This window comes from Lissotriton helveticus, chromosome 12, assembly GCF_964261635.1.
Source record: "Lissotriton helveticus chromosome 12, aLisHel1.1, whole genome shotgun sequence".
Taxonomy (NCBI): domain Eukaryota; kingdom Metazoa; phylum Chordata; class Amphibia; order Caudata; family Salamandridae; genus Lissotriton; species Lissotriton helveticus.
The window spans coordinates 302336545-302353388 of NC_136073.1; the positions used below are offsets into that span (position 1 = coordinate 302336545).

At 42.4% G+C, this 16844-nt stretch overlaps 1 protein-coding gene across 1 annotated transcript in view; it reads left to right on the forward strand.

The window, feature by feature from the left end:
- The window catches only part of CNEP1R1 (CTD nuclear envelope phosphatase 1 regulatory subunit 1), a 112425-nt gene that overhangs the window by 52783 nt on the left and 42798 nt on the right, over window positions 1-16844 (forward strand). The window contains exons 4-5 of the mRNA XM_078670871.1: window positions 11326-11435; window positions 12265-12319. Coding sequence (XP_078526997.1) covers window positions 11326-11435; window positions 12265-12319 — 165 coding nt within the window. The remainder of the gene's footprint in view (window positions 1-11325; window positions 11436-12264; window positions 12320-16844) is intronic.

The window sequence follows — 16844 nt, forward strand, 5'->3', positions numbered from 1 at the left end:
CGGGTCACCCCTTTTTCGTTAATCATCTATAGCTGTAGCAACATCTACATAATGCCCCGTCTTTTATCAAATCCACTTTTATCAGGCAGTGCCAGACTGTCCCTGTTTTCCCGAACGGGAAACATCCTTTACAACGCAACTTTTACTCCGCACTACCATTACGACGCAGCTATTACAACGCAAGTCGTTGCAACGACTTGCGCTGGAGGGCGCTGTAGGATAGGGAATAGTTTAATTTTCTATACAACACCTTCCCTACTATCCACGGGGACTGGAGTTGGAATAGAAAATTTAACTATTCCACTATCCAGCACCCCCCAACGCAAGTCGTTGTAACGACTTGCGTTGTAAAAACTGCGTTGTAATGGCATGCGGAGTAAAAGCATGCGTTGTGATGACGTACATCCTTCCCGAACACACTGCATAAAAATCTCTCCCAAATGGTAAGTAGCAACGTAATACAGGTTGTGTATACTTATCTTTTCTTGGTACCATGCCCTCTTCTTCATGGTTATGCACAGGGCAGGCTCTACCGCATTTATGTCTGCAACAAACAAAGACTCCTTTTTTAAGGTCAAGTCCAGGCAGCGCATGCTCAGCTGCGATGCATGCAGTATTGGAGTATGGCTTTAAAGCCCCACCTACTATCCGCCCATATTTGTCATTGGCTTGTGTCATAATCCTTAGTAAACGCTGGTTTGCAAGTCGTTGTTAGGCTTGTTAGTCCCTCCTTGTCTGCAATTGTAACCTCCCATGGCGACTGGCCCTTTTACTTCTGTTGCGAAACGGTATGTCTTATTTAGTCTGTGAGCACTATTTTCCTTAATGGGTTTCTCCTATTGCAGGCACGATGTGCTTTCCTAGCCATGTGCGCTTTCACTTTCAAGTAGCCCAGGACAATGGCGGCTGCTTCTTTGAAGTGAAATAGGTCTTGCATTTAGGAGAGTTTGAGCTATTTCCATTGTAAATGACAATAGCTTAAACTCTCGTAAATGCGAGACCTATTTCATTGCAAATGCTTCTTGCATTTGTTGCCTGATTTCAGTATTCGCCGAGTATCCCCGTGAGGTTACCCGAAAGCATTAGCTACTGGATGTGATGATGACTATATGTTTTATCTAGGAAACAAGAGTCGCCTCTGGTACAATGTATCCTCCAGAAATCACTGTAAAATACTTGAATCAAAATGAAAGCCAACTTAAAGTAGGATTTTTAATAAATGGTAAAAAGTTCAAATCTAGATAGACATGTACAGTCAAAGTGCAGTATTCATTAATATACAAAACAATGATCAGAGCAGGGTCGGTGATCTCTGGGTGTTGGCTGTGGGTCGTGTGCATTCTTTGTGCACTGGGGTGCTCCTAGTGATAATATAATTAAATAGCTGGAGCTACAGAACCCACATATATCTAATAATACGATCTAGTCAAAGTAGAAGCCTGACCTAAAATGGCAGGATCATAGGGAGTGCTTGTATAGTCCAAAGAGCCCAATTTATTTGGGGACCCTTGGGATAATGGTGTTTCTGTGATCCTTTCAATGATAGATGGTACAGCACAAGCCTTATAGGTAAAAGAAATATTGCATAATATGGAAATTAAAAACCACCTTAAAGTAAGAAGTGAAAGCGTTTTGCAAATATTTTCTATAGTTCTTTGTGGTGATTCTGTGGTGAAAGTTTGAAGTAAGGATTTGGAAGTAAGGCAACCCTGTAGATATTATTTTATCTGCTCCCACTTTCCACCCTTTGATTTCAAGACTGTGTGTATATTTTATATACTATTTATTGCCGTAGTTGTTTGTCAACAAGCTTATAAATGTCTTTATTCGCATTTTACAATATACATTTCAGTTATATTATCGTAGCACGTCACAAGGATGTATGTACTCAGATCGTCATCACAAGTATAAGAAATGACCACAGATGTTTCCCAGCTGATATATAAAAGCAACGGACCACAGTTTACCCCCTACCCCTAACTGCCTGCGTAAAGCACTCTAGTAAATCACCAGTACCCAAGAGATCTAGGAGATTCCATAAATCCCTGACCATATCTGTTTGTCTCATCAGTCCAGATGCCTTAATGTCTCTCATTTATACCCGCCATATATAAAGTACACCTGAGGAATCTTCCAGTGTACCAGGAAACTGCATAAGGTCACCCACCACTTTGCCATGCTCCACTCATATCTCTAATGGGAACCATTGTTGTGGCCAGTCAAAGTAAACGTATAATAAGAAAATTAAACTCTTATCTTCGGGGGGTCTACAACTCTCCCCAATGAAGGCTCGTACAGGAGTGTTGTGCTCCTATGGCCGTCTCCCACTGCAGGGTAAGGTGGGGCAGCCGAGACAGGGAGAGCCAGAGAGGGGGAGCGAAAGGCAAGTAGTGCTGCACAGTACACACCCTATCTGTGTTTCCAGGCACGGGCTCCAGAATAGGGATAGGAACGGTATCCACCATATAGGGTCCGCCATAGTCCCTCGACTACAACATAGAATTATCACTAATATATATTCTCTACTTTTGCTTAAGCCCTGGAGAGCTACCCTGCCCCCCTCCAACCCCACCTTCTCCATCCTTATTGGTATTCTCTATGTCTTTATACAGTTGGTCCCAGGTCCTAAATATCTTCAACCCCAATTCTGCAATAGGGCGTCTACGCACTCTTTGGTTATCCTCTTGAAGGAGTGCTCGCTCCTCCGCCCTGGCCCAGGTCATCACATCTTGCTGCCAAACCTCTAGCTCTGGTCCCATTTCCGACTTCCATACTAGTGCTATGCATCTTTTCGCCAGAGCCAGGGACCAGTCTCAAAACCTGGAGCCTATCTTCCTCGATCTGGGTCTCGGCAAGAGTTATAACAGGCAAACCTCCAAGGAACAATCGACTGGGAATCCCAGTGTACAGGTTAGCCTACTTGTTACTCCCCCCCCCCCCCCCCCCACCCCACCCAAACAGGCACAGCGTGGGCAAATCCAGGTCATTTGTTCAAATCCCGCGTCCAATTCAGCACAACTAGGGCATAGTCCTGGTCCCCCTCTCCCCCCACCCCATATATGGCCTTAAGTCTATGAGGCATTAGATAGGTCATATGCAAGTAGTTTCATTGAGTAAACTTCAACCGCATATTCCTAGATATCTATTTGGATACGCCAGTGCCCTTGACCATTCGCAGCCTGACAGGTCACATCCTAGTTATGCCTCCTATCTGGTCTTTAAAGCCATAAGAGGTCTACTGGCCATTTGCAACATAGCTGTATAAACCATCTCACTAGGTGTCGTACTTCACCCATGGTTGTCAGTGACTGCAACACCGTATGAGTTTTGGGTTCCTTTCTAACACTGGACCATAAGTCTCTGAACGACATCGCCAGAGCCTCCTAGACCAGGAATTGACCCGGAGGCAGCTCATAGTGTGCCAATAAATCTTGTAGTAGAATTAATGTTCCCAGCTGAAAACCGTTGCCTACTGTCAGTATCCCAGCCTCCGACCACGTCGACAACTGTTGGGCTCTATAAAACATGATCAGGTCTCCATGTGGGAACCCCATCAATGGTAATGCTGGGGCATATAATGGGTTCCCAGCCGTTGGACGCAGATATCGCTTCCAACTCTCCAAAGCAACCGACAACAGAACCCCCGGTAGCGGGAGGTGAGCCTTTTGAATCGGAAGCTTTGCCAATAATGCCTTCTGAGGAGTAAATCTATCCATCTGACCCTACTTTTCTCAGGCAGTTCCAGCCAGCCGCTCACTGTAGTTGGGTGGACAAATAATAAAATTCCCAATCACGGGCTCCTAGGCGACCACCATTTAGGAGCGGGGGGAGGCGTCAAACACTCTCCAGTAACACCCTATGGGTATCATAATTCTAAAGTAGGTTTTACATTTTAAGATGGATATCTATTATTAACTCCCATTAAGCGGATTTGTATGCTATGTGTTGCATGAATCTTAATTTATAACACATTTCCGTTAGTTGTCTTGGATGTATACTTTAGTAAAATATACTACTAGAAGAAAAGTAGTTGTTAGATGAAATCAGTAGTAGATCTGTTTGGTTGCTATTCTACTTGGTTTTCTATGAGGCTATATGCTTCCACTTTGATTTACTATAGAGCTGACTCTGTTCAAGCAATATGCAACTTGAGATTTCTTTTGCTGCAGCTCTTGATATGTGTTTTGCAGGAACAGTACATGCATCCTATTATTTTAACAGAATTGTGAGTGCCCATGGCCAGCAGGTCATTAGTTTGGGGGTGGGGGCATGGCCTGTTACTTACAGTGTCTGACATATTGTAACAGATGTCACCACATAACCTCAGTTGATTCCGCTATATGATCCTAATCTGAATGTCTCCAAGACCTGATTCATGGAGAAGACACACCTGTAATCGGTGGTACTCTCAGGAATCCGCATTCCCCAAGGAGCCCCCCCAGAAGAAATTTGACCTCATTGCAGACCCACAAAGCAGGCAAAACCTGGGGGGCTGCATAGCAGGGTCTATGGTATCTAAAAACTGATTCTGTAGATGTTACCTTCACAGTTGACCACAGGGAGAACTCCCTGCTCTGCAGTAGGTTTCAGCCAAAATCACCAAAGCCATTGGAGGAAGTGGGAAATGGCAGGATTGAGCCGAAAAACGTCAGCTGCTCGCATCTTATGGATATCCTTGTGGCACTCTACAGAAGTACCTATGCTCTGTAAAAGACACGGTGACCCATCATTGTACCCAAGATGCGTTCTGAGGATAGCTGAGAGTTGCTGCTGCAACGTTGCTTATTATAACCTGTGGCTGGGTATACCCTGTGCTGTGTTCTGTGGGATTCCAACCATGCAGGCTACATAGATTTTTGTGGTGAGAGTTATATCTCCAGTTGTGTATGCAAAAGACACTACCCCCTACATAAACTGATCAGTTCCTGCATATTTCCTTTTCTTGAAAGTAAGTTGATCCCAGAAGAGTCGGAGATCTTCTGGTCATTCCTCCGTTGCAATGGCCATTTTCTCTTAACCTCAATGCATAAGCCCTGATACTTTGGTGTCCCCTGGATGTTGGCCTTAGGGTGCACATTTTGTTAATATATGGCCACCAGGACTCCTACGAGGGAGAGTGGCAAGGGGATTTCGCAGTGAAGGCAGATAAAGGGGATCACCAGAATTAATTGGACAAGTAGACTTCTCAGTGCTTCGAGGGAGGGATGGAGGGAGGGCGGGAGAGAGAATATACAAGGTGCAGTGTTAAGAGAAAGCCATCGGCTAGTTACAGCGTGCAGCCCAGGTATGCCCTACAACATCTCTTCTGTGGAACTACCCCGGATAATGTCTAACAAGGGCAGGTACCATTCCGGTCTGAGTCCACCCCAGAGTGCATCCCCCTGGTGGGCGGTCCTGTATGAGTATGACTAAGTCAGGGTGTGGCGGCACGACTCTGGTGGATGGAGATCATGTAACCATTGTACGTAGTAAGGGGCACTAGGCATGAGACAGCGTTTCAATTTAGTATCATCGCTCAGGAGTGGTACCTTGACTTAAAGACCCAGACTTATCTTGAAGTGTGTAAAACATTCTCTCATAAGAGCGCCCTTCTACATTTCAGCTATCCATTCATCATGTGGGGAACGTCAATGGTGTACAGTGCATAACTTGGCCGCAACCATTCGCTGTGGCGAGTAAGAGACATATGTGGTTATTCAGGGTGGGGGCATCAACAGTGTCCTGAAAAATTATCATGTGGTGCAGAGTTGGTGTAAGGATGGTGACTGATCTACTTAAGTTAGACCCCACTTCATCCCACAGAACACGTATATCAGGGCAGTTATGCAGCAAGTGAACAGTATAACACTGCAGCCACATGCAATGCCAACTCTTTTTGGTGTGATGAAGTAAGCCAGATTTTTCTATTTTCATGGGTGTCCCATACCAATCTTGAAGTGACTTAAAAAGACAGATTTTCATTCTCAACTCCCCTGCTCCCGGTCGGAGTTCTCCAGTAACTCTGCACAATCCTCCTCTGCATGGTCCATTTGAAGCCATTGTTGCCATCGGCAAGGAGCTCGTTATCTGGGGTTGGCAGTACAGGTGCTGTATCGGCCTACTGTGAAGACCTGACATAACCCCTTTGAATTGTCTGACTGTAAAGGTAAGATACCACTGGGAGGGGCTGAACAGCCCACGGTTGTGTCCCCAGTCTATGAAAAAGGCAGATGGCTTAATTGCAGGCATTTCCCCTGTTCAGCAGAAGTCAGAATTTTTCCCTAAGCTCCTCAAAAGATTTTGGAATGCCTTGCAACCGAACCAGATTAAACGTTGTGATAGCCATCGTTCCCATTGAAGCATGGCTCCTCCAATTCAGATGCTAGCATTCTGCCTTGTCCTGTATGTTAGCCTCTACTGAATAAGAGTCTGTTGGCGCATGTCTATGTTTTAACAATTGGTTGGAAAATAGGATTCGGAGTCTGTGACAGTTGCCCTCTCTCCTTGTTTGTACAGCAACTGACTGCCTGTGCTGTTCCTCTCAATTCTAACCCACAGAGGAGGGTCTGGGGTGTACCAATGCGTATAAGTTAACTGTGCTGGGTGCAGTGCTGTGTTAGTGTTGCACTGAGGGGAGACCCAGACCTTCGCACTTCCGGTGGGCAAAGAATATGGCCATTGCGAAACTCAGTCCTGCGATGTTCTCAAGGGTGTGAACAAGGTAGCATGCCTAAAATGTGCATGAATCTGGTTTAGGTCTCGCACCTGCGTTGCAGTGCGCAGCATTCCTCATGCACTGAGACCTCTTGAAGGCGGTTTGAAAACTGCCCTAGGAATAGCACACGCTCGTGCGTGTGCTTTACCTTTTGGACCACTCTATTGGCCTTTGCGTGAGTCTTTTTATCAAAGACTGCACGCAATTGGCCAAAGGCGGGCGCATTGCTCCGCCCATGGCCTATTGGTGTCTATTACGCGCACCGCTGCCATGTGGTTTCAATTATCGTGCCCAGACACGGGCGCGATAATTGAAACCACATGTCTCGCTGTGGCGCGCGCGCACCACTTGCGGTCTTGTTGTCTCTAGGTAAAGGGAAGCTCACGAGATGTTATTTTCACCAAATTCCACCGGTAGCGTCTCAGTTTCTGCCAATCTTCATTCACAACCACTAGTCTGAAGCATGATCGGAGTGCGTTTTTGGAAAAGGTGTTAATTTTATGCTAGCGCATGAAACAATTGCAAAATACAATAGGAAAATGTCATCATGAGGATGGAATCACTAAATAAGAAATGGTGATTTTAGTATGCCTACAGTCATTGTCTAGCGAGTATCCAGGTTATCAGATAAGGAAATGACTGCACGAGATGTGTTGATTTTACGATGCTTTCTCAAAATGCCCTTGGATTCAAATACCGGGTTGATGTCGACAGCAAACCATTCTTCCATGCATTGAGGATGAGGTATTGTGCTTTACATAAGCACCACTTACGTTACACAAGGACACATTTATTTTTTGGTTGGCACGGGCAGATCAAGTGATTCGCCCAGGATCCCAGGTTGCTGAGCTGACACCGAGGCTCCAACTTCGTTCCCCAGCTCCAAAGTCAGCAGCTGTAGTTGTGAGGCCACATCCTCTTCCCTTTGCATTGTGAAAGTTAGGAGAAAAGAAAACTGTAATTATGCACTACTATAATTAAAACGTTCACTACTAATTGTAGCAGTGTATAACTATAGAAGTATTTTCTCCTAACTTTCATTGGTTCCATGGTCGTGACAATATCGCAAGCTGCATGGGGCACAGATCCAGCATTTGCAATGCAATAGGTCTCGCATTTGCGAGAGTTGTTAGCTATTGCCTTTGTAAATGACAATGTCTTTAGTTGATGTGTTGTTTTTTAAAACAGCTCAAAAAGGGCATTGTCTTTTACAATGCCAATAGCTGAAACCCTTGTTGTAACTCTGTCTTGCTCTCTGTAATTGAAAGTCTTCATTGCAGGCCATTTGTGAACTACTTGGGGTATCCGTGAATAGCGCAAGACTTTTTGGTACTTCTGGTAAATTGCCATCTGTCGATCTGACACCTTTTGTTCCTGCTGTAGGACTGTTTTTGCACATAGCTTCAATCTGGTACCTCCTGCTGGTGACACCATAAGGCTGCTCCTCACCTCGCATTTGGAACTGCTGGCCCTTGGAGTATCACTGAGGGGCGGAGCTATGTATTATCAAGTTGGGCACCTTGAAGAATTAGGGGTGATTGTGTGAAGAGTGGCTGGAGCCTGTTTCTCCCACCCCCAATAAACAGCCACACCCTCTACTACTAATATACTGAGCGTGCAATTAAAAATCAAACAATCACAGTTAATAGTCATTTTTCATTTGACCGCTACTTGCACCAAATTAGAGCGTTTATATAATCCTCTCCCATGACTTGTGCACACGTTTTGCAGGAGTCTTCTGCTCGGCATCTGTACTGGGAGCAGACCAATGCGGAATGCTTTACAGATAATACACTGATTTGAGTATTGATGTGTGGAATGGTTTTAAAACCTTTGTAGAAATCTTGAAAAAAACACAGGATGCAACGTTTTAGGCTGAGCCTGGGCAGCACATGCGTTGCTCTGCTAGGCATGCTGTTTTCAGGTAGGGACTTGAAGCTCCGCCCATATTTTCCATTGGAGTGTGTCATTGACCACTGTAAACTGTGGCAGTTCATTGGGCAATAGGCTTAGTAGTCCCTCCTTAGTATACCACCTTGTCTCATTTTGTAACCTCCTGTGGCAACACACCGTTACATATTTTGTTTCTCAGTAGGCTTTAATTAGAGCCTCAGAGTGCTATTTTCTCAAATAGCTATCAGGACACGCTCTCTCCTAACGCTTTTTTAAAAAATGTTACAGCACAAGCGTCAAACGCATTTACAATGCAATAGGTCTTGCATTTGCGAAAATGTAAGCTATTGGCATTAAGAATGAGAATGCCTTTTGTTTATCTGTTTTAAAAACTACAACGCATAAATAAAAAGCATATTCATTTACAATGCCAATAGCTCAAACTCTTGCAATTGTGAGACCTAGTGCATTGCAAATGCTTTTTACTGCTTTTCTCTGCTTCATAGTGACAGGTTTAGGTGCGACCACTTGACGTAGTTCGCTTAAGCTCTTGCCATGAGTGGTTCAGATTCATTCAGGACCATGTGCTGCAGCCCCCTATTTCGTATACCTCTAGGTACTTGAGACAGGATGCTTTCCATTGAAATTATTATCCACTGAATGCCGACTTTTTTGTGGCAGCGACATGGGCAGGTCTTGGCTCATCCCCTCAGTCAATCTTAATCCGGCTATTCCTGCTAAATCTGTAACTATCTCCATGAGGGCTTGAAGGGAGGTATAGAGGGCAGTGTGCATTGGTAAAAAGTCATCCGTGTATCGAAATACAGATCGGGGTCCTCCCGGAATGGGGATGCATACAATCTCTGGTGACTAGCGAAAAGTTGCCACCAGGGGCTCGAGGGCCAATAGAAAAAGGAGGGGGGCGGGGGGCAATGGTCACCCCTTACGCGATCCCTGGTTCACAGGGGTGGGATCAGATTAAATAAATTCTACAGTTCACCTGGGCTGTGGGAAACTCATACAGCCATTTAACTTTGGCAATAAAATCATTACGCAGGCCAAATTTGTGAAGTGTTACAAATAGGTATCCCCATTCAATGTGGTCAAGTCCTTTTCGACTTCCACTTACCTTCGGTAACGACATATCTGTAGGAGACATTAGTTAGTGATTGATTCCTTACCGCCCCACCCATCCTCCCCGTTCTGCGAACTGATTTCTAGGGTTAAGTTCATCCATTTCAGGGCCCTAGTTTCAGTGCACCAGAGGTCAGTACCTTGCATGGCTCTGCGTTCCTGGCGCGGAAAGTCGTGTACAAAACATGACGTCAGTGTGCAAGGGTAGCGTCCAAGTAGCTGCAGTGACGTCATCCCGGCGATCACGACTCCTACGACGGACGCGGCGCCGCACGACGCCACCTTCCGACGCTCAGGGATACTACTGACGAAAACTTTCCGGATCCAGTCTGACGCCTGGGGGTAATTCGTAAGGAATCCATCACTAACTAATGTCTCTTACAGATATGTTACCAAAGGTAAGTAACTTGTGCAGCAGAACCAAACTATTTAAAATGGGAAGGGCTTCAGATTCATATTGCCAAAGATGTGTCACAGAAGATGGTGCATTCCTACATATGCTATGGAGCTGTCCCAGGGTGGGTTTGTAGTGGGGGTGGGAGGGGAGGAGTCATACACGTTTGGAAGCCATATTGGAAATAGATATCCCTAGGACGCCTCACCTGGTCATACTGGATAACCCAAATGACGTAGACATCCCTAGACCGCAATTGTTTTTTATGCTGGCCTTTATTATTGCAAAACGGATATGGGCAAATTGTGGGGGCAGACAAAAACACCTATAAAGCCATGTGGGAGGGCATGAACCGGTGTATGGAGGCGTAAAGGGTGGTATGCAAGGTGAAGAGGTTGCCCCAACAAATTTGATAAGCTCTGAGGAAAATGGAGAAAATATTTTGGACTACATGATAGGACACGTGACTTAACAAATGCTAACCACAATTAGATATTCCCATCACCACCCCTTTCCTGGTAGAACGACGACTAAACATGTCCGAAATTCATATTGTCATGCCTCGGCGGAGACGAGACGAGAATGGTAGGTGGGAAATCTCGTTTTGGTATTGTTCGTATCCGCATATGCTTGCTCTGTGTGCATTGTTTTGTGCCAGAAAAAAACCCAATAAAAACAGTATAAAAAAAAATGTATCACTCGTGACTAGTTCGTTTTTGCATATATTCATATTTACCCATTTGGATGAGCAATGATGTATGATCTGTTCTTTCCCTGGTTATGCTTTCGCTCAGTGGACGTTCAGTTCAGCTTAATGCTCTGCAGTTACACCTCCCTTTTAGACATAGTTGGTGCAATCACTCTTCATTTAATTGATTTTGTTCATTAATTTGTGATTTCAGATGTGTTGACTCAAGATTAGATTAGAGCCCATGAATACCAGCTTTGTACACATGGCACCTTTTGGGGGCCTGCTGGCACCAGCTAAGTTATTCATCAGTAAATATCCGGGTCTTTTGCTCAAGTGTGTAGTTGTTCAAATGTTTTCTTTCTGAGCGATCAAATTAATTAATTCTGCTTTTCACATTTTTAAATCGTGTATTGTGTTCCAAATTCCTGCTTACATCTGGATACTTAAGAGCTTTTTGATCAAGGAAGCAGAATGTCTATGGCCTCGCTTAAATTTTAATCTGGGACTTTTCTTTTTCAGGTATCTTTTTTCACATCACTCTGGAATCATCCCTTTTTCACTATTAGCTGCATTACGCTGATAGGTTTGTTTTTTGCTGGAATACACAAGCGCGTTGTAGCGCCATCAATGTATCCTTTTGATGTTGTATCAAACATGATAAAAGTGTGAAGTTTTGATTGAAGCCATTTTGCAGCTGAAGATGTCCTACTGTTGTATTTTACTTTGTTTGCCCCAAACATGCACTCATGTCGCCCACTTCAAACACGAGCAAAACTGAAAAGGGTAAATAAGCATCCTGCTTAAGATAAAATCCTTCCTTCTAAAGTCCCTCATGCATAGACCTCCATGAGTTAAGAGCACAGAAGGACCGCCTGGAAGTAGGAGAGGGGGTGGTGGCCCAGTTCATATCTCTTCCTCGAGTCCTTGTGTATGAATCAGCCCTTTATCAACGCCATGTGCTTTCTTTACTTTTGGTATAAACCAATATGTTATGTAGTTACTTTATTTGTCTTCCTTTTGCATCATTGCACATCACCTGTAGTTAGATTATTTGGTAAACATGTATTTTCCGGATGCTAAAGAAATCATTTGGGGCCTATATGAAATCAGATCATAACTATATACACTTTTGATTGTGCGTTCGCACTACCTATCACAGCTTGTTAAACATATATTTCGATACCTATTAGTATAGATTTTGTTATGAATTGTTTTACAATAGATTTTTTTTTTTTTTAAACCATCCTATCAAGAGTAACTTCGATCATTGGTCAATGGAATACTTCTCTCAAATATGTCCCTTCCTGCTTATGTTTTATTTAAATGACATATCTACATTGTGATTGTTGTACCATTGAACTTGTAAAGCTTGTTCTTATTTTCTTTATCTCCATTTGCTTGGATATATAACTTGAAAAAATATACATTTGAAAATCTTCCTTGACAAAGTCAATGCAGAATAGCAGCTCGATGTCGAACTGTGTTGGCGGAATACAATATGTCGTGCGATGATGTAAGTGTAGTATATCGAAATAAATGAAGGATTCTCGTTTGATAATGGAGGCATGGGTTTTTATATTTAAAATACAGATCATTCCGTTCTTTGAATTTCTGTGTCGCTCTGAATTGCTCATTTGATGTCTTATCAGCACATTTAGGAGGTGTCATTTTAAATCTGTTGTTCTGGAACTTCATAGGAATGCATATTATTATACTGATTACAAAGTCTGGCTGACAGTATATTGTTGAAGGCGAGCAGGTAAAATAAATGCTCAATAAGCAATATTAAGACTAATAGAAACTCTTAGAATTGAATGTTTTGGAGGATGAAGATTAACAATCGGGGAAGGTAAGGCAAGAAAATTAACTTTTGGAGTTTATGAAATTAGTTCAGATTATGTAGCATGCAAAGTTTTTTTTTTTATGGAAGAGGGTTCCAAAGGAGAGCAATTATTAAGACAACTGAGAGGATAAGGCATGAGAAAGAGGAACAATAAGTAAAATTGTGAAGCTGGACACAAAGTCTCAAGATAAAGGAGGACTGTACTTTAATGAAAGACCTAGACTATGCTATACACTAATAAGGTTGGACTGGGAAGCTAAGTAACGTGAAATATGATGTGAATGTAAATTTGTCTCGGAGGCAGAGTGCAATGTTTATAATGCTCTGCAGACAGAGAAATGCAAGATGTCTACAGGAAGACAATGTGAGTAAAGACTAGATTATGGATAAACAATATATTTGTTAGTGGTAGCAATGGAAATATGTGTAGAAAAGAGACCAAGTGAATGGCAATAATGTAAGGGCTTAAGATCAACAGGAGAATGCATGGAGAGGTGAGGGTGAAGGATGGAAAATAGGACCTCTGTCCTAGAGAGGCTGTGATTGCCTGTGTTCTTAATTGTTTCTAACTGTTCTTATTGTTGAAACTTTTAAAACTGTTAACAGCGATATTTTGTACTTTGAGCTCCTATTTGCGATACTGCACACTCTCACATACTCCTGGGGCCCGCTGTTTAACGCGGAAACAGCATCTTGGGAGGAGGCAGGTCAGTGGGCTCGTCTTTACGCCCCTGGCTATACGAATAATGAGGCTGGCGCGCCTAAGGCAAGCCCGTCTGCGCCTGTCCGCGCTCAGCCTGTGCTCAGCGCCAGCCCCCCTGCCCATTTTTGCTCCGGAAAACCGAGCACTATTTCCTACTCAAGTGGAACACTACATAGCTACAATATTAATAAACAGTCCAGTTGTCTGTTTCCAGCCGGGGGATTGTCATCCACAATCCCAGATGATATGCCCGGGGTGTGGAACTGAACTACCTGAATTAGTATTAAAACCTAATTAATCCACAATTAAAATCGGCAGAAACATGAAAAATATATTGCTTAATCAAGTTTGGAAATGTGCCCTTATCAACGCTCGTTCGTTCGTTTAACACAGCTCCGAGTGGTTAAATTTTTTTCACCGTCTGTTTGCCTTTCCATTGAGAAATAACTGGGACTTAGTCCTACCACCATGCCCATGTGACAATATTTCTACTCCGGCAACCATTCACACCATCTTTTTTTGCAAATATTACAGTGAACACAGAAAGATCTTGCTGATTCCTATTCTATAATTTATGGGCATCAGAAGATGCCGTCCGGCCATGGTTTTCTTACAGTATTTGGGTGAGGAATGGATAGCAAAGCATATTGTTAAATTTCTGAAATGTATCTTCCACCATCGCCCAAATCTAGAATAAATTCTGTATTAACAAGAGTTAAAAAGTCTTACCATGCATGCGAAATGTAAGATGATGCTTCCCTATTTAGGCTCCATGCACACAGTAATGAATTTTTGACAAATTCTGTTTAAAACATATAGCATGAATTGTAAATAATTTTTTAGAACATCGTATGTTTTATAATAACTGTTTTATATATTAGCAGTATTTTTTTTTTAACACAGAATGTAATAATGAAATTTTAATTGTGATAATGCTTTTATGGTTTTGTTCACGAAAAAAAACGAATAAAGAAATACTTGACTTGACTAATCTACAAATCACCGAAAACTTAGATTAATTCATGTCAGTTTCCTTTAGGTCTTACTCACCCCCATTAGTGTATTGCCATTGTTGTTACTTTGTTGGTCATTTGTCTATTTGTGAACTTCATATGGAGGTGTATTTCAAAGTACTTCTAATAGAACCGTTCAAAGTGAATAACGTGCTTAAAAATAAATAGCTAAATAATCACAATTTTGCATCTTGTGATTATTAAAAACTAATACTGAATCAGAATAGTCTTAACAATCCAGGTTTCTTGAGAGTTGATGAGATTAACAAGCATTTGCAATGCAATAGGTCTCGCATTAAGAAAGTTTGAGCTATTGGTATTGTAAATGACAAATATTTTAAGCATGTGCAACTCAACACGTAGACAGCAAACTCTGTGTGGCAGGTGTATCTAGCCTTGATATGGTTAATGGATGCACCAAAAACGGTAGTGTACTCGGTTGTGTTTATACCAAATTTGCACGCTCTGCGTGTATTACACTGGATAAAGCTGTTACGGGGTGCTAACCACATAGTGCTAGAGTGTCTGACTGGGTTTGTTAATTCAGGACTGGACTTGACTAAGTCATTGTACATGGACTTTGATTTTCTAAATGTCAGTGGTGGTGGGGGGTCGGAAATAACTGACTCAATATCGTATTGTTTGAATTATTGGCCAGTGTTTATTTATAATAGTCCTGATCTTCTTATGTTGAGTACTATACGTTGTTATGAATCTCATAGAGGTGTTCTCTGAATTCTCGAGAGCGGTGTTTCCTTTTTTCTTTTAAAACCTGTCATTCTGGAGCAGACTAATAAATCACTTCTGGATTTGGATCTGACTTTGGATAAGGCTGTATTGATGACTTGATCACTGTAACCCCTGGCTAAAAACCTGAGCTTGCTTTCCTTGATACATTCTTCAAAGGAATGATCAGTGCTACAGATTCTACGTAGCCTTAATAATTCCCTGTGTGGGATACTTCTTATTAAGTGGGTGGGGTGAAAACTTGATGCATGGAGCATAGAAATTCCGGCAGTACTCTTTCTATGTAATGTAGTTTCAATACCTGCTTCCCCAAGGCATACCTGAACGTCTTAGAAGTCAATAGATTTTGTGTTGACTTCTGCAGTAAAAAGATTCAGGTTGTTTGTGTTCAGTTCTTGGATACAATCTCTGACTAAATCCTCAGGTCTCTTCCAAATGAAGAATATATCATCAATGAAACGCATCCACCCTATGATGCGATCTTCCCAAATGCTCTTATATTGTATTTGGAGGACCTGCTCCTCCCACCATCCCATGTGTAAACAGACATAGCTGGGGGAGAAGCAGGCCCCCATGGCTACTCCCCTGATCTGATGGTGAACATCTTTGTTGAATAGTAAGTAGTTGTTGTAAAGACATAGTGTGATGATTTCCACAATCATTTTTCCATGTTGATAAAATTCAATCGGTCTACTTTCTAAAAAGAATTTTACAGCATTAATACCATCTGTATGGTTTATATTAGTATATAAAGCACGTACATCAAGTGAGACCAGAAGATATTCAGATGACCAAATTATTTCTTCAAATTTCTCAAGAAAATGGGTAGTGTCTTTAATGTATGAAGGCAGGGCAACTACCAAGTCTTGCAGATGGAAGTCCACATATTCAGAGATTTTCTCCAGAATTCCTCCTCTTGCATTGATTATTGGTCTTCCTGGTACAGGTACAATTCTCTTGTGTAGTTTAGGTATGAAATACATTACTGGGTTATTGGAAATTCAGTTAGCAGATAGTTGAATTCATCATTAGTGATTAAGTTGTCTCTTTTCCATTTGAAGAGTTGTTTCATTTTTTAAATTTTTTATTAAGGTTTTTTTTGGGCATCAGCACCGGTTAACCATTTCAGATCCGTAATATCACAAAGTTGACAAGACAGTAAATCAATTGCTGTAAATCATAAAAACAGAAGCGAATAAAAAAGCAGAACACAGATAGGAGCTAGACGCAGAATACATCTCCGTTACCTATCCAATTAGCGATTGGAGACCATAAATTGCGACCAAATGTCTTCTTACTTATACCCTTCAGTTTATATAATGCAGTTTCTAGATAATACATACATAAAAGCTTTATTCGCCACATAATGAAGTTCTTTGGTTCTTCCTCGAGCCAGCCTGATGTTATGCAAAAGCGGAAAGCAGACATACATATAAACACAAATCCAATATCTCTGTCCAAGGTCCGGTTGGCCGCGTTTTCTTCGCACCCGAACAAAACCAGAGGTGCTGTTAATTTGACTGAGATGGACAACTCGGCTATAAGAAAATGCTCTACATCAACAATAAACCAGTTTCGGACAGTCCAGAAACATGTGTACGGCGTCAGCCCCATGTAGATTACAGCGACTACACCTTGTCCCACGCCCTACCCTCCATTTGGCTATCTTCCCTGGTGTGTAATAAAGCCTGAAGACAGACATAAAATGCTGACTAATGAGTGATCCATTCAT